Raw genomic sequence first — 23802 nt, forward strand, 5'->3', positions numbered from 1 at the left:
TCTGTCCATTTCTAATTTTCTTCTTCTGATACAGAGTATTACTTGGAGCATCTGCTTCTGATAATCTCAGAAGTTTTTTTCATGGAGTTCGGTAAATAGATGAGTTAGTAATTCAGGAGCACACTAAAAATTGTCTGATGAAACCAAGCCAACGTAAAAAAGAAAACCCTGCCCAGTTTTTGTCTTGGGTAACTTGAGCTTAAAGCTACAAATATTTTCTAAATTACTTCAGCTCTCTCATTTCCGTCCTAATCCAGAACCTAATAAGAATTGGAGTTCTAATATTTCATTCCTGTATGTAAAAAAAAAAATCCAAGGAAGCTTTCTTCAAGAATAACTATTTCATGGTAAAGGAGAACTTGCGGTATTTCTGGATTCCTCATGTAAAATTTGTTGAACTTGCTTTGAAATTTAAAGGTTAAAGTTAAGATATTTAAAATTATTCATCATTAATTTTCTTTCCGTGTACAGATGCTTTACAAAGTACCTCATACCTACATTGTTGTTAACCTGAAGTCATTTTGTTAAGGGGAATAAAATTAATTTATTCTAGCGAAAATTTCCACATTTAGTACTGTTTCAAGGTACAGGTAAATCTGAATTGTATTTCAAAGCAAGAAGAAAATATACTAGACAAGACTGGTTTTCACCTGTTGCAGAAATAGTCTGGCAAAGATACTGTGCCTCACTCTGCCTTTTTATTAAGGCATTTCATAACGAATGGTTGTTTGGAACTTCATTTTTTCAAAGATACCTGTGGATTATAGCTATTAAAACATTTGTCAGTACTTGAGATGTAGGAAATCCAATACCAGAAGGGACGACAGATGTATGGTTTTAAGATTAAGATTTAATTTTCAGTATATTTTGGCAATTTTCTTCTTTGGTAGAGCCTAAAACTTAGAAAAGATTTTGGAAAAACAGATTGTGTGTGAGAATGCTATTTAGCAATGGAAGGTGAGCAAGGAGGAGGGGAAAAAAGACACTTGATGCTGTCCGGGTTTCAGTATTCTGTTACAGCATATGTTTCTAGGCTTGCTTTCAGTCAAATCAGTTAAAGCATGTGTAATGCCATGGTTAATAAAGAAGGGCCTGATGCATTTTAATAGGCTATCGAAGTATGGAATTGATATGCGGTATCATTTGAAAAATTCAGTTAATGCCACCTGCTTTTTGTTATGTAAAATGCAAAGTATTATGTATTACTCCGCACTTCACAGCTCTCAGATCAAAAAGTAGTTCGCTGTATGCCGTATACTTGTGGCATATTTGATGGTACAACTTTGATCAATTGTTTCGAAAAGCAGTTGAAACAGGAGGAGACTTCATCAGAAAATAAAGAAGCACAGACGAATTTTAACTTCCCCGAGGATGTCCTCTTTGGCTTGGAGGAAGAGGAAGAAGATGCTAAGAGCATAAAAAACACCCACAAGCAGACTGGCTGGGCAGCTAACCTATTAAAACAATGGCTGGCCAAAAATGGCAAGGATCCTAGCTTTGAATTGGTCCCAGTAAATGAACTCAATGATATCTTAAGAGAGTTTTATTACACAATAAGAAATCATGATGGAAATACCTACAGTGTGGCAAGCTACAAGTCAATGCGTGCCGGTTTAAACCGGCATCTCAAAATGCCACCTTACAATCGTCAGATTTGCTTAATGAAGGACAAAGAGTTTGCTAGTGCAAACATGGTATTTGTGAGTGTGCTGAAGATGCTGCGCATGCAGGGAAAGGATGAGACTCACCACCATCCTCCTATAGCTGCAGAGGACTTGCGTAAGATTAAAGAATCTGGTGTGCTGGGATTGCACAGTCCACTGGCACTCGTCAACAAGGTGTGGTTTGATTTGCAGTTGCATTTTGCCAAACGAGGGAGGGAAATTTTAAGAGATCTGGCTCCAGATGCTTTTGTTGTTGAGAAGGACAAGAATGGGCGTCGATATGCTATGTTCAGGTATCCCAGCAAAGGAAAAAATGGAGAAGATCCTCATAAAATGGGTAAAATGTATGATATGCCAGGGGACCCAAACTGTCCTGTTTTTTCATTGGAGCTTTATTTGTCTAAGTTGCCTCCAGAGCCCCCTGCCTTTTACCTGCATCCTTTAAAGTTAACATCAGAGCAAATGCAAGAACAGCCTGTCTGGTACAAAAGAGAACCAATGGGTGTGAATTACTTAGGTACCATGATGCCCAGGATAAGTGTGGCAGCCAGGCTTTCTCAGCGATACACCAATCATTCTCTCCGAACTACCACCATCCAGCTACTGTGTGAAGCAGGACTGGGGCCTAGAGAAATAATGGCAGTGACAGGCCATCGCTCTGAATCTGCTATTAGACACTACTGGGGAGCTGCGGAAGTTCGCTACAGGGCTTGGTCAGATGTAATGGAGAATAATGCCCCCAGTTACCTTTATGGTAAGATCCCAAATGAAGTGATAAAAGAACCACTATCTGGTGCATCCACCTCTTCTATAAACCATGTTGTTCTAGAACAAAGCCAAATTTTATTTCCTAAGAAATCTGTGGTGCCACCTGGCGCTACCTCTGTGACTTTAGTCCCAGAGGGCCACCCAGCTCTGAATTCCAAAAGCCCCATACTGTTGAACCACAGTTCTTCCAAAGTGTTTCTCTCCAAGAACACGACCAGTGTGAACCTAACTGCTAGTCCCCTTCAAGGCTGTTGTAACAAACCTGTCTTTATAAAGGGTGTGATAAAACAAGAACCAATGACTTGATGCTCCTGTAATGGAACTGATTTCAAGTGAATTGCTGAAATTGAAGAATTATTGGATATGGTTTTTCACTTGATCTACTAAGGAAATTTCTTACAGTCTAGTTCAGCAAGAAGTATCCTGTTCGCACTCCTGAAGTGAGCTATGGAACAGAAACTTAAACAGAGCAGGGCTTGGAGTTTGTATGACTTTGTGGCAGCTGGGACTCTAAGTGGCTAGGCAGAGTTATTTAAAAAGAAAAAAAAATGAGATACTTATTTCCACTTAGCTGAAGAGTAGTGCTTTCTTCACTAAGTGCATGGCTTTTATATTTTGTGAAGAGTGTATTTATTACACAATTTTGTGTCTGCTGGCACTAATGTAGCATCTTACAAATCAAATACTTGATTACTGAAGAACACAGAGAAAGTAGAAGCCGAATGAAATGGAGATACACTACAAATACATACATATGCATGAAACCACCTCAAATTGCTTGGCCACTGTCAATCTCTCTGTTCAAATTGTTATTGGACCTACCAGAGGATTGTGCTGCTTTTTTTTTTTTAATTCTTCTGAATTGTTTTTTTTCTGTGAGCTACCTATTTGTATTGAAGGTCTTTCTTTTCTTCTCATATTTAATATTTCTGGCTAAGATTGTGGTCATTCTGTCCTCCAAAGGCAGTACTTGATACAAATTGTATTAAAATTGGGATCACTTCAGTTGTGCATGAACTGGGGAAAATGCTCACAAAAGAGCTGAGGACAGGCTTGTTGCTTAAATGGCAAGTAATGAGAGTTGAAATGTTGTCTCTGTATGTGCTTATCTTGTGAGAGGTTTTTTGTATTTCCTCTCACCCCTTGCATTACATTTCACATTGTCTTTGCAGTATAGTCAGTATAGTTTTTGTCAGTATAGTATATAATTAACAAAAAGCACATCCTATTCTTCTCCACCAAACCCTACCCAAATATTGTTTTAACTTCTTTAGATTAGATCACTATAATAAAGTGATACCATTAATAAATTTTCCATAGGTGATTTTTACAGGTTAGAAATTCTCAGAATAGTGGATATGAATTTTGTCAGAGAATTGGAATTGTACTTTAAAAGGCTCTTTCATGAAAGATGAAAATTAAAAACTAGGAGGGCTGGTCATTGTTCGTTCTTAGTGAATCACACTTGAGAATCTAATTCATGGTTTGTCTCTACTATTCTGTGCCCCTGCCTTTGCAGGGAGATTGGACTAGATGACCTTTGAAGGTCCCTTCCAACCCAAACTATACCATGATTCTGTGCTATTATTTTGTTAGAGATTCTGATGAATCAAGAGATCTTTGAAATGGAAAACCGGTTATCAAATCACAAATTATATTAGGTCCACTTTGGAAGAAGACACAGTGTAGCATTTAAAACTGTTTTCCATTAACTAAATGGAATAAGAATGGTTTTATTCTTTTGAAATTCTGTATATGTGTGTGTACACAAACACACCCACACTCATATCTTGTGACAGTAAAGACTTTACTGGAAGTGTCTTCATTGCTCAGCAGTGGACAAAGGAGAGAAAAATCCCAGCTGAAATAAAAAAATGATAAGTTCTTAATTCTTTGGAGAACTTCTTTACTGGGAAAGAGTTTCAAATATTGAACAAGATTTATTGCTTTGTTATAGCCTGAACAGAGGACTTGATGCCCGACCTTTGGAGTTTTTGTCTTGCCTGATGATGTTTACCTTTGTGGCCTTGAGTAGGTTATTCATACGTATTGCATCAATTTTCTGAATTGTAAGACCAGCACAGAGTGTTCCATTTTTCTGATGGATCGTGTTAAAGGTTAAAAGGTTTTGAAAGTGCCATATATTCATCTCACATACTGTGTTCACAACCACTTTATTTGGTGGTGTTACAGTGATTGAGCTGGTTGATGAGATATAATTGTTAAGATAAAAAATAATTCTGCACAGTCCTACACTGTTAATGCTTAGTTGCAGCATTAACTTACGACATCAATGATGAGAGGAAAGAAATCGTGGATCCAGGATTATCATTTTGTCAAGTCTGGAGTAAATCAGATTGAAATAATAAAGTAATCATTTATAATGGCTAGGAAGAAGAAAAAGAAGAAACAGTTCTCAAACTACAGGAGAACTGTGCAAACTTACTCTATTCTTATTCTTATTAGAGCAACACAGATTTTCAAATCTTAGGGATTCATAGAATTTGTAATTCAGCCAGACTGGCAAATTTATTGTTTGAAGAGATCTAGTCTAAACTTTCACCATGATGGGTATGTCTTATTTAAAAACAAAAATTAAAAAAAAATCCTGGTTTTGACTGGGGTAGTTGCTTGTTCCAGCCTACTATGGTGAAAATTTATCCAGAAAAACAAGAGAAGTATGTTGTAAGGAGATGATTCTTTTTTTGTTCCCTCTTGCTGCATACTGTGGTCATACTGACCACATGCCCTGCTCTGGTCCTAACTGCATCTAGGTAACTTACTGTAACAGCATATTGTTTCATATTTTCACACAAATCTAGTTGGTAATTTAAACTGAAAAAGGGACTCTTTTGGCCAATCTGGACATGTCTCTGATTCTGTTCAATTATCATTTGGCTTCTAATGTTAACTTCACTCTGTAGCTCATAATTGGGTATTTCTGGTTTCTTACTGTTAAATTGTAATTCTGTTGGCACCAACTATACAATGTCCTCTCAGTACCTTCAGTTTGAACCTGATACTTCAAAGCTACTAGATGCAGTATTACTAGCTTTTTATTTTTGTATGGGAGAGCATTCCTAGTCTGGGCTGAAAGTATTGCTTCACAAGAGCTGGGGTCAGTATTAACTAAATTTTCTGTTAATATTTGAATTAATTCTGACCTTCCAGAACTGAAATTTTTTTCTTCTGTTCCCCTTCCTACCCAAAGTGTTAAACGAATCTTTCCTACGTGTTTTTGCTTTCTAGAAAAACTGAAGTAGGCAAACAGGGTGATGTTTTCCTGCTTTTGCAACTTTGGCTGTGTGTACAGTAATATGGGAGCAGAATGTTTCCCCCCCCCCCCCCCTTTTTTTTTTTTTTAAATTGTGAGATAACATTTCAGTTTAATCCTGTTCATTGCAGTACAGTTTATGCTGTGTGGACATCATGGATTTGAATTGCACTCCTCAGTACAGTATCAGCAGTGAACCTCAAACAGCAAGATTTCTGTTTTTTAAAAACAGATTAAGAACAGTTTGTCTAAACTTAAATTTAGACTTTGGCTGTAAACTTAATACAAAATTGTTAATAATAATTTGAAATTAACTTTAAAAATCCAAGTATAACATATACAATTTGAAAGAAATTTTTCAGCTGTCACTCTTGAATTTTATAATTAGATCTTTTCATAAAAATAGGAGTATTTCAACTGGGAAAAAAAAAAACAGCGCTTAGCCTTAACTAAGGCAACTAAACTAATTTTTTAAATAATCGCTGCCGTGTCATTGATTAAGTTCCATTTACATTGATGGAGATGACTGTGAAAACAGTAGAGAATGACTGGAAGTTTATATAATATAACCATATATTTAGGTTTGCATCTCCTTTTCATAATGAAGCTTTGGTCCTGGTTCTGTGAATCTAGAACTTGTGTTTTCTGTGCTTTTTCCTGTTAAATTTGAAATCTCTGCTGTTACTTCAAGGAGTACCCTAATTACTTTCTATTTCTATGAAGTTGGCACAGTACCTTACATTACATCTTACAGTATGTTAATTTTTGTATTGTTTTACTGCTATTTAAGTAATTAATCCCCACTGTAAGGTACTGTGATCGGCAGCATGGGAGATCTAGAAGGTAAATGTTATTCACTCTATGCACCTTCTCTGTGTCCCCAGAAGAGCTCTGTTGTGCACAGTGTCAAGTACCTGGTGGTATTGGAAGGATGCTTTGAAATTGAACGTGTTCTTGGCTTTGTTGTGGTTTTAGTCTGGTGCATCTCTTTGGTTATCCTGAACTATATAGCTTCTCAATAGTTGCATACTGTTTAGGTCAGAAAGTTTTCAGTAAGCAGCTTGGGCATATGATTTTGCTGTATGACTGCTTCTCCTTTTTCAGCCTTCCTCTCTTTCTTGTTTCAAAAGGAATGCCCACAGGGATATGGGAGGGGGCATCTTACTGTGTTTGTGTTAGTCTCTCAACTGAAGCTTTTTCTTGTGTACACAGAAACTAAAGGGTTGTTACTCAGTCCTGGTAATTTTACCAATGGCCGTTCCAGTGCCTCAGATCCTAGAATTGCATTTCTGAAAACATGACAAGCACTTTTAATGTTTTGGCGTGAATGTTATTGTTACAGAGGCAAAGGCATTTTTAATTATATACCAAATCTTCAGAGTGGTTTCAAAGTATTTTATTATGAATCCCAGTTATAGATACAGGATTTATATATATTATATATAATATATAAATATAGGTATGGTGTACTGAGAGAATTTATGAAAGCAGCTTTTATTATGTTGTGACATAAAATAACAGTGAACAAATTTGAATGTGGTTGGATGTGTTAAAAATGGCTGGCATAAAGTCAGTCTGTTCAAGATTGATTATGTTATATTTATTAAAATACCAGGTCAGGTGAATAATCATTTCTTCCCTGCTCCAGGTGCACCTTATCCTCTTACGGAGCAAATCTTTCAGTGTAAATTTCATCTTTTCAGTTTATATTAGTTTAACAAAACACATCAGTGTCCTATCCATTTCCCATTGTTTCTGAGATACCTTGATTTGTTTGATTGAACTACAGTCTAATTTAAGCTTTTCCACTGACTATTGGAAACTCATCTGGTAAATGTTAATAAAGTACATTTATAACTCCTATCCCTTTACTTTGCAATGTGTAACAAACTTTGTGAATGTCAGTTGGGAAAAAATATGAACAAAGTGGGTATGTCAGCTTACAATTTATAAGCAGCTATTTATTCTAAATTGTTGAAGCATTACTGATTAATGTTTCTTGCATTTCATGGTTTTTGTCACTGAAAATAAACATACATAATTATATATGTAAAATGGGCTACTTGATTTGTGTCTCTGGAGTTATGTTTGCGGTGTTTAAAATGCAAATATGTTTCATCTGTGAGGTGGAACCTTTACCTGAGACTAATCGGAACTCTAAATTATAAAGATGTTAGCAGGAGGACAGTTTAAAAAATGAATTTAAAAAATCATCTGAAAAATTCCGGACAGGACTTGACATAGCTGAATTGAGTGGCTGTTGTAAGGAGCAAAATTCAAGTAAATCCATTCTTATATGACTTTTAAAGTGATTTGCCTTTCCCTGAGACTATATCTGTGCTACCACCTGCAGTTATTGAGAGCGGATTTCAGTAAGGAAATGTACTTGTGTTTTGTAGCCTCGTTTGTCATTTGGGGCAAAAAAATTGAGACAATCTAGCTGATTATGACATTGTAGCAGGAATAGATTATAGCTTTTAAAAGCTGCATTATACTAATCTGAAAAGTATTATAAATGTATTTGCTGATCATCCAAGATGGCCATCCTACATAGTACTGTTGGGAAATTGTCAGGCTTTGGGGAAACAAGGTAGATGTTTCACCTTAAAAGGATAAGAACCAGTAAAGAGGGGTATGTGTGTGTGCACACGTGCATGTATGTGTTTGTTATATACCCTTTTACCTTTTTAACTGTTTGATTAAAGAAAAACAAAATCACAGAAGTAGAGAAATATTTTAACCATTGTGTTAAGTGTTCATTTATAGCTTTTAGTTGGAATTATGATTGCTAGTGCCTGAAAACAGCATTTCTGGCAGCCAGTCTCTCAGCCTTCTTGATTTATGATTCCAACACAGAGTCATAGAATGGTTTGAGTTGGAAGAGGCCTTAGAGGTTGTCTCGTTCCACCACCCTGTCATGGGCATGGACACCTTCCACTAAGTGAGGTTGCTCCAAGCCCTGTCCAACCTGGCCTTGAACACTGGCAGGGATGGGGCAGCCACACTCTCTGTGGGCAACCTGTGCCTCACCACTTATAGTGAAGAACAGGGGTATCAGAGCCAATGTCTACTCTTAGCACCAAAGAAATGAGAGGGTATATATAGAGAGAGTATTATATATAATACTTAGGGGTTACTAAGACTGGTTATTCATTTTTTCTATGCTTGCATTGTTCTTGTTCTATAGAAAATGTTGCACAGTATCAGTTAAGGGTAAGGGGAGCACAGCAGTCTCATAAATGCAATATGTAAAATGACAGTGAATAGTATTTGAGTACTGTATGTAACCATACACTATCAAAGCATGTATTGCAACCCTGTGAAATTTTGTTTGTGCAAACTGTGAACTTGGTAAACTGCTAACTTTACACCATTATTGTTCCCGGTTTTATCTTGGTAAGAGATGACAAATACATTTGGTACCTGGTCAAATAAATTTTCATTACAGCTTTGCAAGGCTGGAATAACTACTCCAGTTTTGTGGAAAATACTGCATTGGGAAAAATAGCTGTTTCAGGAGTGATAAGTGAGGTACTGAAGCAGTTAGTGACTGAAATAGGCTCAAAAATGTATTAAATCATTTCCACAGCTGTTTAGACTGTGCTTGGAATCTGTAGTTTGTATATGGATGACTAAAACCATGATATAGGCCTTATAATTATGCATACAAACACTGCATCACCACTCTCTCCAGTGCTCCCCAAACATATTTTGAACATCACTCCCCATACTTTTTAAGATTGGTTTTGGTATTATATAATGCCTTGGAGCATCATGTATGATTGTGGTGATGTGATGCTTCATGGATTGTCTTGTTTTACAGTCCCCCAGGTTTTTTTCTGTTTTGTTACTGTAGAAACTGTGAATAATGAAGTTGTCTGCACTGTGTCAGTGTGCCACACGTAATCTTCAGAATTTAGATCTTTACTACCCTGGAATTAATTTTTATTTTGTACTGTATTTTTTTCTTGTTGCATTTTTTCCTCAATTTTCCACTCTCACGTACTGAATTTTTCTTTTATGAAAAGCCGGTGGCATTATAATGAATAGCATTGTTATCTCTCTATGTGATGGACTGAACCGTGGTGTTACATAATACCAAAACTTTATTTTTTCTTACCGTATGTATCATTTGTGAATCACAACATCCTTTGAAATACCAACATCTACCTTTTGTTTTTTCATGCGGTACAATACTTGTGGCCTGTTGGCGTGTGTGCATGCTGTTATACACAATGGTGTGACAGGTAGCATTGGTTGCTCACTTTGAGTTCTAGAAATTGCTTTCCAGTCTTCTTCACTAGTTTGTCGTTGGCATATGTATGCTGTGAGGTTGTAACTACTTCTTTGTGTTAAATTTCACAATTACAGTTATACCGGGGGATACTCCCTTTTCTCAACTTTGGGTCTACCATACGTGCTTTGGCCTGTAAATTCAGTCTCCTTTGTTGTATTTGTTGTCCTCATGGAATTGGAATGGCTTTTTTTCCCTCCACCCCCATCTCTTTTTTTTCTTTTGCACTCTCTTTTCAAACTTAAAAATTGATGAATCAACCTAATTTGCATCAGTGCTGGTCTGAAAAAGTTGCTGGATAGCAAAGTTAAGGTGATACTCTTCCACTACAGTGTATTTTACATCTCTGTGAAATGGTCTCAGCATGTGGAAAAACATAAAAATATAATAGCCTGTCTCAATGCCCCTGCTTTTCCAGAGGCAGATGAGGAAACTGCTTCTGAATTATTTCAACAGCAGAGTTCTTCAATCCTTCATTTTATTGCAGGACTGATTCCTTTCTGATTTCTCCCGATAAAGTTACTGTTGACTTGCATAGGTTAATTATTAGATAATGTGGTCAATGACATCTGGGTTATAACAGCAGTCTTCCAAAAGGAAGTTATTAATTACAAAGCATTTACATTGGGTTTATTACATGTCTTAAATGTGATTCCAAATTTGGGTGACCCTGTTCACCGTATTTTTTCATTGTTAACAAGTTCCAGGATTTTTATTACTTTTAAGAACATTATTTGTTTTAAAAATTTCTATAATATCCATATGGCATTGGTTCTAAAAAGTCACTGTGTAATTCTTTTCCTCTTCAAGGAAATCTGTACTATTGCTGCCTTTTCCTAGCACTTTTCCCCATAAGTTTATCTTTTTTGTCAGTACATCTGTTTGTCAGTACTTTATTTGTTAAAAATACTTCAGTGGATGGGATTCGAAGAAAGCAGATGTTATATTGTCATAGTATATACAGTGGAAAACGCATGAAATTCTGAATATAGGTCGTTTTTACCAATCTTTAATTGAAATCCCTGAAGTGTAATTACTGTAATACGAATATGTAAGAAGTGAAAGCAAAGTCTGTTTCTAGTAGTTGTCAAGATGGAAAAAAAAAAAAAAGATTTTAAACCGTTAGAAGAAGATTCAGTACTTTTCAGATAACTTTTCAGCAAACGTTTTGTAGCTAGTAGACTTAGAAATACCAATTTCCAATACAAATTTAAGTGAGAGAAATGCAAAAATTTGAATAATTGCATTCATTTTATACATACTTTTCAGTATTTTATCTTTCGTATGCACTATAAAGCCGTTTATGTTTAACTGATTAAGTGGAGTGTAGAACAGGTTGTGACTTAGGCTCTGTTTCAGGACTTAGAAGGCTTCACTCAGATGTTTGAAGGGGATGAAGATTTAATGTTTTGGTTTTGCCCCTCTTATAGGGTCTTTCAGTTGCTGCATTCACAAACTATGTGCTTGGCATTAGAATTCTTCTGCTTCATGCTTGCCTGAGGCATTTGGCACGCAAGCACAGCCCAGGGGGAGTTATTTATTGGTAAATGCAGACATGACTTTGCAGACTGAAAAAGCTGTAGCAGAGTGCCTGCTATTTTTTTTTCTTTAAAGATTTTCTTTAATGAGCACACTCTTCAAAACAGATCAAGATTGTAAATGTGAAGTGCCTTCTGCTTGGCTGGATGTTTCAGGAGAAATGCGCAACTCTGAGAACAGCAGGGTAGCATTACAGTACACGTGCACCATACATCTGTACTTGTGGTGATGCATGCTCAGCTGGTGCTTGGCTTGTAGTTCTCTTTTCCCCTGCTCCCTTTTTCCCTCCTGCTCCCTTTTTTCTCCTTTATTTTTGTTCTTAATCATACCTTATAGTCCTCTTCCCCCCATCACCTTGTGTTTCACCTTTCAGTTCTGAACTGCATGCATCTTCCTTGGCTGGATCTACATTGTACTTCAGTATGAAATGTTCAGTTGTATCTTAATTGCAAATGGAAGTTCACCGACCAGATGAAGAATAAAGATGTGGGTGTATTAAAATTGTCAGGAAAAGATGAAGTCTTGGAGTTTTTTCCTTGCTTTCTTCCTAATTTTTTTCATGTTTATCCTTAAAACTGTGACATTTCATAGCAGAATTTGTTAGCTTTAATTTTTAATTTAATTTTTTTGTTGCATTGTTTTGTGCTAGGATTGTTATACTCCTGGCTGCTATGTGACAGCAGAGAAATATTTAAAATAAGGCAACTCAGCTGCAGTTGTGGTTACCAGAGTAGTTCAGTTCATGATACTGCTACTTCCAGGTTGTAGAAATTTAGCTCATCAGCTATGGATGAAACAGGTCCAAAATGGCATCATGCATGATAGTATCTTGGAGGATTTCTACTTACTTGGAGCTAAAGGCATACATGTTGATACTTGGGCTGTTAAGAAGGATAAAAAAAAGTTTGGTAGTTTACATTTCTTTTAAATCTCAATGTAAACTTTTTTCTGTTTGATTACTAGAAACTACCAAAATGCTGTTGTAAACAATCATATTGAAGTGCCACTTCTGGTTTGTTTGCAGATTGGTGCTCTAGTTCTGCCAAACGAAACTGGTTTGGGTGGTTGTGGTTTGGTTTGAGGGTTTTCTGTAACTATGATCTTTACATAGAGAGAGATCACTCTGTGTTACTGTGGTTGTTTTGTTTCTGTTCCATCTTTTTTGATATTCTAAGGTGACTGAACCTTCTGTTCAGGCTTGTTAGGCAATTTGTGGACTAAAGCACCTGGCATATGTTTTGCATTCTCATTAAACGGTTTTAATTATTTCACTAGTGTGACTGTGCTGATGAAAAGGTGTTATGATTGCATCATCTCGCTCTTTTGCAGAGATCAGCTGAAACAGATTCAGGTTCTTGGCTTCCTGTGTTCTGAGAAAGCTGAAAACTGACAGCAGAGCAGAATGGCTTGCCTTTGCTTTTCTGCATTATTTTTTCTGCCTAAATGCTTGCTGAAATCTAATATTAGGAGCTGAAAGAGTTGCTTTTTTTTTTTTTTTTTATTTTTAGTTTTTGACATAAATATTAATGTTGCTCATACATGACTGAAAGTCCAATGTCAGGCTTCCTTTTGCCTTCATTAGTGCTGCAAGCCTTCTTTAGGTGGATTCTGATTTTGCTTAAAGCAGCACGTCTGAATCTCCTGGTGTGTGACATGGCTGTCTCCTCAGAATCGCATTCCCTTCTTTTTACAGAAGTAGTAGCAAGTTGTTTCTCTCTAGCCTTTCCTCAGACATATCTCTGTTGCAAACTGGAGTTTTCTCAAGTCCTTGTAACAGCAAAAATTTCCCCAAGAGAGTTCCCCAATAAAATAGTCACGATACACAAAAAGGGGTGGTTTTATTTTCTTGATGGGTTGAGCACAGGGTGTTACTTGGTTTTGGCAGGACTGATTCCAAATGGTTCCATTTGTAGGTCCTTCTAAATCTCCCTCCGTTTTTCAGTCTGTGTTCTCCTGGCAGAGGGTCATAGTTCAAAATACACACCACTGACGGCGAAGATTATCAAGTTGGAATGAAATTCCTCTTGACTTTGTACTAATCAAGCAGTCATTGATTATTTGACTGTGCCTTTTATCTTAAGCTTCAAGTGGGTAAATCAGCTCATCATACTAAGAAAACTGAAGCTCTGTTATTTTAAATAGAAATTACTTGACAGAAGAATTCCATGGTTAATAAATCTGAAAGATGTTTCTCTATGTATAGTAGAGTCCCTATAGAGGGTTTATTGCCTGTGAATATGAAAAGTTAGGTATTTCTTATTCAAATTGTGTATCCTGTAGGTTCTTAGCAAAATTTCATCAGTGGCAGCATCAAAACTTAAGAAGAAATGGGGTTTTAATAATGCATAATGAAGAGTCATGTCAGGCACTCCAAATTCGGTGACTGATAATTTGAACACAGATTTTGTTTGCATTTAGTTATCATACAGTACCTCTTTTCCCTCTTCTCAAAGCTTTGCTTGTGTGAGAATTGTCTTTAGGACCTCCTTAAAGGCTTAGTTTTACCCAAATGAAAGGTCATAGAGCAGATAATCTCAATGCTTAGGGGTTTTGCATCTGTCCCTATCTAACTGCACAGAAAAATCTCTAATCTTCCTAGTATTTATCATGTTGGTATTTGTACAGGCCATGTGGGGCATGCTTTTTTCCATGTTAATTGTTCAGAGATTTTGATAATTATGTTGCATTCCAAACTCTTTTCCTGTCCTAAGGAATCTGGTTTACTCTAATCCATAAATCGGGAGCAGTTCAGTCCAACAATAAATGATCATCTCTTCTACAAAACAAACCAACAGAAAAATCCCTAAATTTTGCAGCAAGTTTAGGGAACTAGAAATTGACATAATTCAAGGTTTTTTTCTCTAGAAAACATATTTAAAAACCTGGACTCCGGTCTGAACAGCCAGGGGACAACAATTATTCAGAAGATAAATTTTGTTTGATGGTCCGGAGGGGTGGTGGGTGGGGGTGTGGTGTGGTATAACAGCCTTCACAATAGCTTAAAAGGTCCCTTTATTCTCTAAAGAGGTGGTTATAAATGGCTTCATGCGTAGATTAATAAAATTTGTGACAATGGATGAAAATACAATACCAAAATAAAAAGCTGAATACAGTTAGAGTTTTCTGATGGCATTTGATGACATTTTATAAGCATACAGGTTCCAATGAGGCTTTCCTTTTTTCTTACTGTGAAGTCAGTTTCTTCATAGGCACATTGGGTGAAGCTGTCTCAAAATAAATAATGTATTGTTCTGGTGACTCTTCTGTCAAAAGGTTGTACTGCTGTAGAGGAAAGCACAGATAAAAACCGGATTAAAATGTTAACAGTTATAATTGAAAGACACTTTGTAACACCAAATTGTTATTTATTTATCTGTAAAGTAACAATATGCTGCTAGTCATCAGGGTTTTTTACTCCTTACAAAGCTAACAGCACTTCAGTATTTGTATCACAGTACAGTCATTTGGTTATTGTCTGTTTTTCAAATCATGGAAAATTTGTCTGAAATTTCCTCCTTCTGCTTATTTCATCAGTTCCTTTCTAATTGAGTGTAAAATTCTGAGATCTCTCCTTCTGAATGTTCGATTCATACCCCTTTTCCACCTGTGTTCCCTGGATTTGCTTTTGCAAAATGAAGGAGTTTTGTCTTTCAGAGCGGAAAGGTCACAGGAAGTGATTCAGGAGCTGTCATTGATCTTACACTGGATGAAGAGGATGATGGCTCTTCTCAAGGTAGGTGAAAAATAGTTTGCTAGATGCAGAGGTGATCAACCTACAAGTATTATTTCATCCCATGGATGACAGAAAGGGATAGACCTTTGTTTCTGTTTCGTGTATTTTATTCATTGGTGTTTCAGTTAAACAGGACTGTTGTTAAAGAATTCTGATAGGTATTCAATAAAAGGAATTTACTTACTGTAGAACAGTTTAAAATTTTTACTTTTACCTTAGTTTAAGCATTGTTGCTGCCTATGCTTAAATCCATTAGGTTTGGGGAATAATTTGAGACATTCGAATTCTTTATCATATTTTGGTGAATTCTCATAGATAACATTTCATTTTTCTGTTTACTGATTCATTAAAGACCCTTTAGTTCTACAGTTCGTATTTAGGCATTAGATTATTACAGTTTCTAATCTTTCATTTAACCAAAAAAACTTTATGTGCAAGAGTTCAAATACCAAACGCAGATCTTTGCTTTGGGTCTGTATGCCAAGATTAGACTAAATATAGTTGTGTTTTTACAATCTTTGGCAGTTTGGATGCATTTCATCTTTGAAAAGAACACTTTTTTTTTCTTTTAAGTCTTGCAGAACTGAGGGCATGTGTGCTTATAATTAGCACTGGATTGATGAAAAATTACGGTGTTTCAGAGAAGTAATACAAGTCTGTATTTAAGACCATTTAGGGCACTGTCATCTTAACTGAAAAAAATGTTATTTCTGCTGTTAGAGATAAAATTTTAGCTCTGAATGGTCTCTAAATACATGCCCCTGAGCTTTTGTTCTGAAGTCCAGTCACCAATAATTTTGATTCCTCTAGACAACTTTGGTAGCTATCTCATTAGCTAATGTGATCAACTTCTGCATGTACTTCCTTAATAGCATGATCTGCTCTGTATTTGTATTATATAAATGTAGAAAATCATATTAGCACATAGTAGCATTTCTTTCAGTGAGGAAGAAATGTAGTGTAAACATCAGAAGAGGGTGCATGTGGTATACAAGTGTTAGAGAAGCATGATGCAGTTCAGATAGCTGACAGTCTAGTTCTTAATTCAGTGTCCACTACTGGTAAAAGTATGAGCCAACAGTGTGTTCTCATTTAAATCTGAGTTAGTATTTTCCCGCACTGATGCTAGTGGGATCACAGCTGAAATATAGGGTCCAGTTTTGGCTCCCTCTTCCTTGTCCAGAATAGTTATGGTAGCCCTGGATAGGGCCGAGTAGATGGTGTCAGGATGGTGGTGCCCTAGAGAAGAGATCAACAGAGCATAGCATGTCTGGCAGAGAACAATCTGAGAGACAGTGTAATAGTAGCCTACAACTACTTGGAGGATAGTCACAAAGATGATTGACCATGGCCACCAGAAGTCCTTTCCAGCAAGGATTTTGGTGGATCTGTGAATTGCTTAGCTTAGTGTCAGAAAAACAGAGAATCAAGTTTTTACCACTGTCATCTCTTCTGAGTGTCCTGCATTAGGGAGAAAGGTTAGTGGGGTAATTTCAGGATGGTATATCTCTCTTCACTGCAAAGCAGAAGCCAGTCTCTTGCTGTAGTCTGCAGCCTTGTAGACTAGTTTATGTTTAGACTTTGTGAAGAGTCAGTTGAAATGTATGGACTAAAACCCCAATAAAAGCTTGAGTTTCACCGTGCAGTGAAAACACATCTCTGGGGTTTTGACCAAGTTTTTCAGGAAATAATTCACATGTTTTGATAACATTCGGGTTGCAAAGAGGAAGAGTACACTTCTGACAGCTTTTGCACAATCACATGCGTGTATATACCTTTGGCTAAATATTTTTTCCACTGCATTTTGTTTACAGAAAGTGGGGGGCAAGTTTTATTTTGTTCTAGGTTCATTGGGACAACACCTCAGGATAGAAAGTACCACCAGCATTATGATGTTTGCTACAGTATACTGGGATATCAGTTCAGTGCTAATTCACATAGAAGAGCAACATACAGTGTTCTGGGGAGCACTCAGATCCTGATTATTTTGTTTAAAGCACTGTCACCCACATACTAAGTAAACCAAATTCTGTTACTTACTAAAGGTATTTAAATAGATGTTAATACCTGGAGAGATATCTGTTACGTGCTTCCCTTCACATCTCTCTAGGCACAACTGAGGAACAAAGTTACACTATTTTGGTAGTATACAACTATGATGTATGTCCTTGTTGGCTGAAATTGCTGAAGATTTGGGTTGAGAATAAATTCTAACAGTGGTAGATTTCTAAACTTATTCATGTAATCTACTTCCCATCCTTTCCTTTTTCCACTGAAGTTTTCAATAGGATCAGCAATTAATATCTTCATATTTTATACCAAAGTGTGCATATAGAGTAAATTAGACTTAAACTTTAGGTTAATAACTATGGAATTCTTAGGTGTTTTGTGAGATTATTAAACTGAAATCAAAGTTTCTGTATTGGGGCACAGAAGAACAGACCTATATAGACTGTCATCAGGCCCAGTCTTCAGTCATGGTTTATAGCCAAAACCCTGTGTGTTATTTTTAAGGGCTAATCATCTTTTTGGGGTGGAGGATTTTTGGTTGGTTGATTTTTTTATTTTTCTTTTGGGGGGTGGGTGGGGTTGGTTTGGGTTTTAGTGTCACAGTGACTAGGACCTTTAGTCGTGTGCTTGAGCCCACCGGGTTTTGACTCTTAGAAAACACAGTAACTGTTAACAGCTATTGGTTTGGCATTTTGAAACCCCACTCTATTAACACAGAAACCTTTGTCCAAATTCCACCCCCTTTTTAACATACAGCAGCTTGCATTCAAATAGTGATTTGCATAAGGGGAAAGAGCAGTATTACCATCACACTGATGTAGCCAGTACATTTCCTCTCTATATTTGCATTTCCTCTCTCTTAAACTTTATCAGATAAGCACACACAGGCACTCTGTAATTATCATATACAGGTTTTCCTGATCATAATCACTGCCCCACACATGGTTTCTCACATGAATAGTAGAAGTTCTTATCAATTCCTGAATGGCTAATATTGTGCTCTCTATCATCCTTTATTTTCTAGTTGTCAAGTCTTACCTTTGTTCTGACTAATGTTTTGGTCCACCTCCATAATGGTGGCATCTTCCAGTTTAATACACTACAACTAAATTTAGTGCATACCTTCTGATGTGTGCAAAAGCTGTTCATGAAAATGTTGTGTAACATTTGAGAAACTAATTTCTGTTCAGAACAATTGTTGTCATCTTTTTTGTCAAAGAGCAATCTCGATACTTTTCTGTCTGCAAGTATCCTACAATATTTCTACAGTCCTCTTGCTGTTTTTATCAAATACTTGTGTAGTGCAGTACATCCAATTATATCAAAACTAAAACAGCAAATAGATTTGTAATTTAAGGTGCACAAACAGCTGTCTCAAAACCAGCCATGTTCTACTTCTTATTTTTTGTAGGAAAAAATATTAAATACAGGATCATTATTAGCTTTTTATCTAATAAAAAAAATCTGTAGTTCTCTGGATCACTTTTTGTCTGATTCTTGAACATGCATATGTTATGTTTGCTGTTCTGTAACTACACCAGTTCTGAATTAGTAGGCTGATTAAAACTTCTTCCTGCTATATCTGCAGTGTGTAGACCCATTTTCTGGTGTGGAAATCAGGCCCTCTTCTTTTCCAGTTTGTGTATCAGAGTTTTGATTACATCTCCCGTAGTAATGTTTTCCATTTTATGCTCATTTCCATAAATCAGATTGCCCTGTCTCCTCCAGGCCCACATTTTTAATGAATATGATGCTGTGTTCATTTAGGTTTGGAACTATTTCTGATTGCTTTTAACCTTAGTCCTGTGCTTACTATGCATCCAGTCTTCCTGTTTTTCTTGCTGATTTTTTCTTTTCACAACTACATCAGCCTTCATTAAGTGTTTCCATTTATTTAGTGAAGTCTGGTTGGTTATCTTTTATCACTTCCCATGACTGGTGCAATCCTGACCTACTTTCCAGGAGCTGGAATCTCAGCAGGGCTCTTGATTTGCCAGGGACAAATGAACTTGTTTCTGTGTGAGATGAAAAACAAAAGCAAAACCAAAAAGCCCTCACATTTGTCCTGTCATTTTTACTTGAACTACATTTTTACACCAGTAGTGCGTTAGAGTTTTTACTACTTGAGTCATGAGCACATCTTCGCTAGGTCATGACTAAGAACGCACTCGCAACACTTAAATTATTCAATGGCAGTTGAAATGTGCATGAGTTTGTGAATATTCGAAGTAAACAGCATCTCAGTAGGAGTCTCTTTAGAGTCAAGTAATTTTCTGAAGAGTGGGTTATCTTTCATAGTCATGGAAAACAAAAGAAGCTTGATCTAATCACAACACCTGTTACTTGATGGAAGAGCAGGAAATATCTCACCTTCTGTTTTCAAAATGAGCATCCCTTTACTGCTCCTTTTATAGACTTTGAAAAAAAGAAAATAAGATATTTTCATCAAATGGCTTTAGTGAAGTAGCTCAGCTGTTCAGTCTATAGAAAGAGAGTATGGTCTGCAATTTATATTACATTTTATTTTTGAGGTCTTGAATTGTATTTATCATATAGCAGTTTCTGAAGGGTACTTCTACTTCGACCTTTTAGTAGCTGGTGTTAAAGACAGCTTCATGAGACCATAAATATGATCTCCAACTGATAGAAAAACCCCAACATTTTGAGCTACACTGCCATTGACCCTGTTCCTAATTTGAAATCAGATGCATAATTGATAATTTCTAGATGTGTTCTTCAACATACTGTTGATATGTTTTCTCAAGCATAAAATACATATTAATGAATTCCTTGCTTTCAAATTGTGCAGATTTTTGCTAAATAAGTGGCTGATGCATGTACAATATTATTAGGGCAAACCTAGTTTTGAATTATGCCCTTAAAAGCTACTTTCTTATATTGTGATTTTTGTTTTTCATGGTGCTTTCACTTCCCTCTAATACTGTAATCTATCTGAAATATGCGGGCAAAAGCTTGTTAATTCTTTATTCAACTTGTGCACAGGTGTGATTACATACTGACTTGCACTTGAAAATTTTTGTTGCCACAAATAAACTAGAGCAGGAAAAAATATTGCTGTAGTAAACTACAGATACAGATGCTATTTGTCATTTCTCATAAGTCACTGTCATGTTGAGGAGGAGTGTCAGTGTGAGATTCCCCTATATTAATAAAAGAGCATGAAAATTCAAAACAGCAACACAAAGGGCTTGAACAAAGGAAAAAGTCAGCAAATACAAAAGGATGTAAGCATCAAAGGTAGATAAGCCTTATTTAGAGAGTTATTTTTTAAAAAAAAAACACAAACTGAGTACAGCAGTGTTTACGCCTTTTAAAGGTTTTAGGCTATTCTCTTTTTAAATAGAAACTTCTAAAGACTTTGCTACTGAATTCAGTTTTCATTATGCTGAAATACACAGGCTTCATGAAGATAGAATGAAACATGGGGGGGGAGAGATTGAGATGATGGAAGTGAGAGGAATTGAATGAATTTTGCAGTTTGCGTAACGAAATGATCAAAGCAGTGTCATTCTAGGAAGTATCCTTGCTAAACTGTAAGTGAGGGGGGAGGAGAGATTTTAAATCTCCGTGATGTTCTAACTTGTGTTTGCTATCCTCTATAATTTCTTTGTTTTTCAAAGCAGATGGCAAGAAGCAGAAGCAGACACCTGTTACAGGATTGAGCATATCCACCCAGCCTGTGGCTCGACCATTGCAGCCTTTACAGCCTTCACAGCCAAACCCTGTGCAGCAGACAGGAGTACCAACGAGTGGACCTTCCCAGACCACCATACATGTGTTACCTACAGGTAACTTCATTTTACACCATTATACGAATGCAGTGACACTTTTCTTCTTAAACTATACTGTTGTGTGTTCTACTTTCTGCTTATGTTTTCAGGTGAATATTCAGAATGTTTAAATCATGTTTTAGTCTTTCATTCTAGTCAGTTTACCATAACTTTTGTTTTTTTAAACTGATGAAGTAAAGTTGGTTGATGAAGTCCTGTTGGTTTGGAAAGCATTCAGGATCAAATTTAATTGCATGGAGAGGAAGAAATCTTGTGAAGGGCAGTTATGGAAATTATTAAATATACTGTTGTTTGTAAAAGTGAAGGAGAAGAAACCTGTAGCAGTTGCATTATTGAAGTAATGGGAGGGAAAAACCCACTAGCAACATCCGTCCTAGATCTTCCACCTGCATTTGGCAGTTAATCCTTTTGGCAGAGTGAATGGCAAGACTAACACTGAAATTCCATTCATAGTTAAATGTAATTTTGTCTGCAGTGTAATTCCCCCCACGCCCCCCCCCCCTTTTTATTTTCTAACATAAACATAGATCCTCTTTTTATTTTTTTTTTTTTTCTGTAGATGGTTGTTGAAGATCAGTTGGCATTGGAATTGTCTTACATTCAGGACCCTTTGGTGTTTTTTTTTGGTTGGGGGGGAGGGGTGGGTGTTATTTTTCTGTCTGGAATTTGTATATATATTGGCATTATTATTTCAGATGAAAATTACTGTTTGTTTAGGCTGTTTTCCCTCTTCTTGCATTATCAAAAGCAGATAGAATTCCACAGAGAGAGTTTTTATTTTGCATAGCTCAGATGAGTCAGTTTTCCAAAGGAGGTGTGTGCCCTGGAATAGGTGTATCACCTTAATGTCATGGAATTCCATTGTAGGTTGTGCTCTTTCTGTCTTTTTCCAGTTCCGACAACAGTGAACATAACTCATCGGTCACTGACTCAAACTGCTGCAAAGCTTCCTATACCAAGAGCCCCTGCAAACCATCAGGTGGTCTATACCACTCTTCCTGCACCGCCAGCTCAGAATCCTGTAAGAGGAGCTATAATGTCAAGCCCAAGTTTAAGGCCAGTCAACCCGCAGACTGGAGGTAGGGATGCCTTCTTCCATACACGTTTTTGCACAACACAGCTTGATATGTTCTACCTGATGGATGTGGGATTTGGATTTTGTTTCTGGTTTGTTGTTGGGTTTGGGTTAGGGGTTTTGGGGGGGTTGTTTTTTTGTTGGTTTGTTTTGTTTTGTTTTTTTTTGCAATATTAGCCCAAATTATAGAGGTTAGGGTTTTTTCCCAGTTTACAGGCTTGAGAAAATCTCAGGCTATGAAGAAATCATTCCTCCTGCAGCTGTGTGAATGAGGAAAAACAAGATTTAAGTAATCTTGGGCTCTACCTTTGCCAGTTAAGTATCTCTGAATGACATGCCTAATGCTTTACAAGGTAGCAGAAGGTAAAGTGATGAGCACCGCTATAAGACCAAAACATGTAAGTATATAGTAAATCATGCCCATTTTCCTGTCTAAAAGTTACATTTGTATCAGGCATTCTGATGTAGTTCTTTAGAAATCTGTCTTGTGCCCAGCAAATTTTCTTATTTTCTCTAGGCCTGGACAGATTAAATTCCTCACCAAATGTATCAGGAATTGATCCTTGCTTGAATTTCCTTGACCAGAGATGTCAGCAAGTTCATCTTGACTTTGCAAACGTGTAACTGGTATCTTCCCATAGCAGGAAACTGATTTTCTGAGCTGAGTGGTATATAAATAAAGACCTTAAAGTTGAATGATCGTCTCTACTATGTTACAAACTGATAGATCTTAACTGCCTTTTTTTCAGCTCCCCACAGCTTCTAGACTATGATTATTTTAACACGTTCATGTTAAATATAATTTTCCCTGTTTTAGTACACTGAGTATGAGCCTACTTTTGTGACATCCAGGTAGTGATTTTTCAGACATAATTTGTATAAGCCAGAATCAGAACACTATGGGCTTGAGCGACGTAAGACTGTACTTATGTAGGCTTGTGCAGAAATAGTCAGTCAGTTGTTCTGAAACTACAGTTTCTGGAAAGGAGAATATCCATGTATGTTTGTAGCAATTTAATTCTAAGTGTCTTTTATGATTGGGCTCAGCTGCATTGCCATAGACTGAAAAATCAGGTGTGCTCAACAGAAGTTGAGCTAACAGTTGTTAAGCTGTGACATGTCAGGGTGTAAGGAAATTGCGGTTCTTGTCAGAGTACTTGCTGATATTTTTTAAACTTATGCTCTTGTGCCAGGTGCATTTGAGTTCAGGTTCTTCTGACCAGCCCTGTCTTCTGAGGGGCATGTCTGCATCTTCTGTTAAAAGGCAAGGTAGCCTCAGCCCACACTTCGTTTTCTTTATCATTACCCTTAGTTGCAAGTTAGACACATGTGATCTACTTGTTAGGAATGAGTTTTGAGTCCTTAACTGTGCATTCACTTACATTAATTAATTTTAATAGTATTTTCTTCTTCTGTGCCAAAATACATAGTGTTGTCAGAATCTACTGCTAATTTTAGAGCAGCTATTATGACTAAATCAACATCACTCATATTAGTATCTCCAGAATACCTTTAGCGTTACACATGTAAGATAATTAATATGTTGTTGAAGAACATAAAATAGGTAATGTGCTATTTTAAGGCCTTATCTAGGAGAATTCAATGAGGTTAGGTATTCATGTTTTTCAGTCAA

At 36.6% G+C, this 23802-nt stretch overlaps 1 protein-coding gene across 8 annotated transcripts in view; it reads left to right on the forward strand.

Annotated features, from left to right (window-relative positions):
• Positions 1-23802, forward strand: part of ATF7IP (activating transcription factor 7 interacting protein) — a 105595-nt gene that overhangs the window by 77716 nt on the left and 4077 nt on the right. For 4 of the 8 annotated variants that reach the window (XM_057430434.1, XM_057430425.1, XM_057430387.1 and 1 more), the window contains one exon: positions 1221-3261. In XM_057430434.1, coding sequence (XP_057286417.1) covers positions 1221-2738 — 1518 coding nt within the window. In that variant the 3' untranslated portion in view covers positions 2739-3261. Of the gene's footprint in view, positions 1-1220; positions 3262-15193; positions 15273-20923; positions 21092-21987; positions 22174-23802 lie in introns of those variants that run through there. The other 4 variants (XM_057430443.1, XM_057430452.1, XM_057430399.1 and 1 more) reach the window with 4 other exon arrangements.

Source organism: Pezoporus wallicus, unplaced genomic scaffold, assembly GCF_028554395.1.
Source record: "Pezoporus wallicus isolate ANWC-B61680 ecotype Strahan unplaced genomic scaffold, APGP_CSIRO_Pwel_v1 scaffold_3294, whole genome shotgun sequence".
Taxonomy (NCBI): domain Eukaryota; kingdom Metazoa; phylum Chordata; class Aves; order Psittaciformes; family Psittacidae; genus Pezoporus; species Pezoporus wallicus.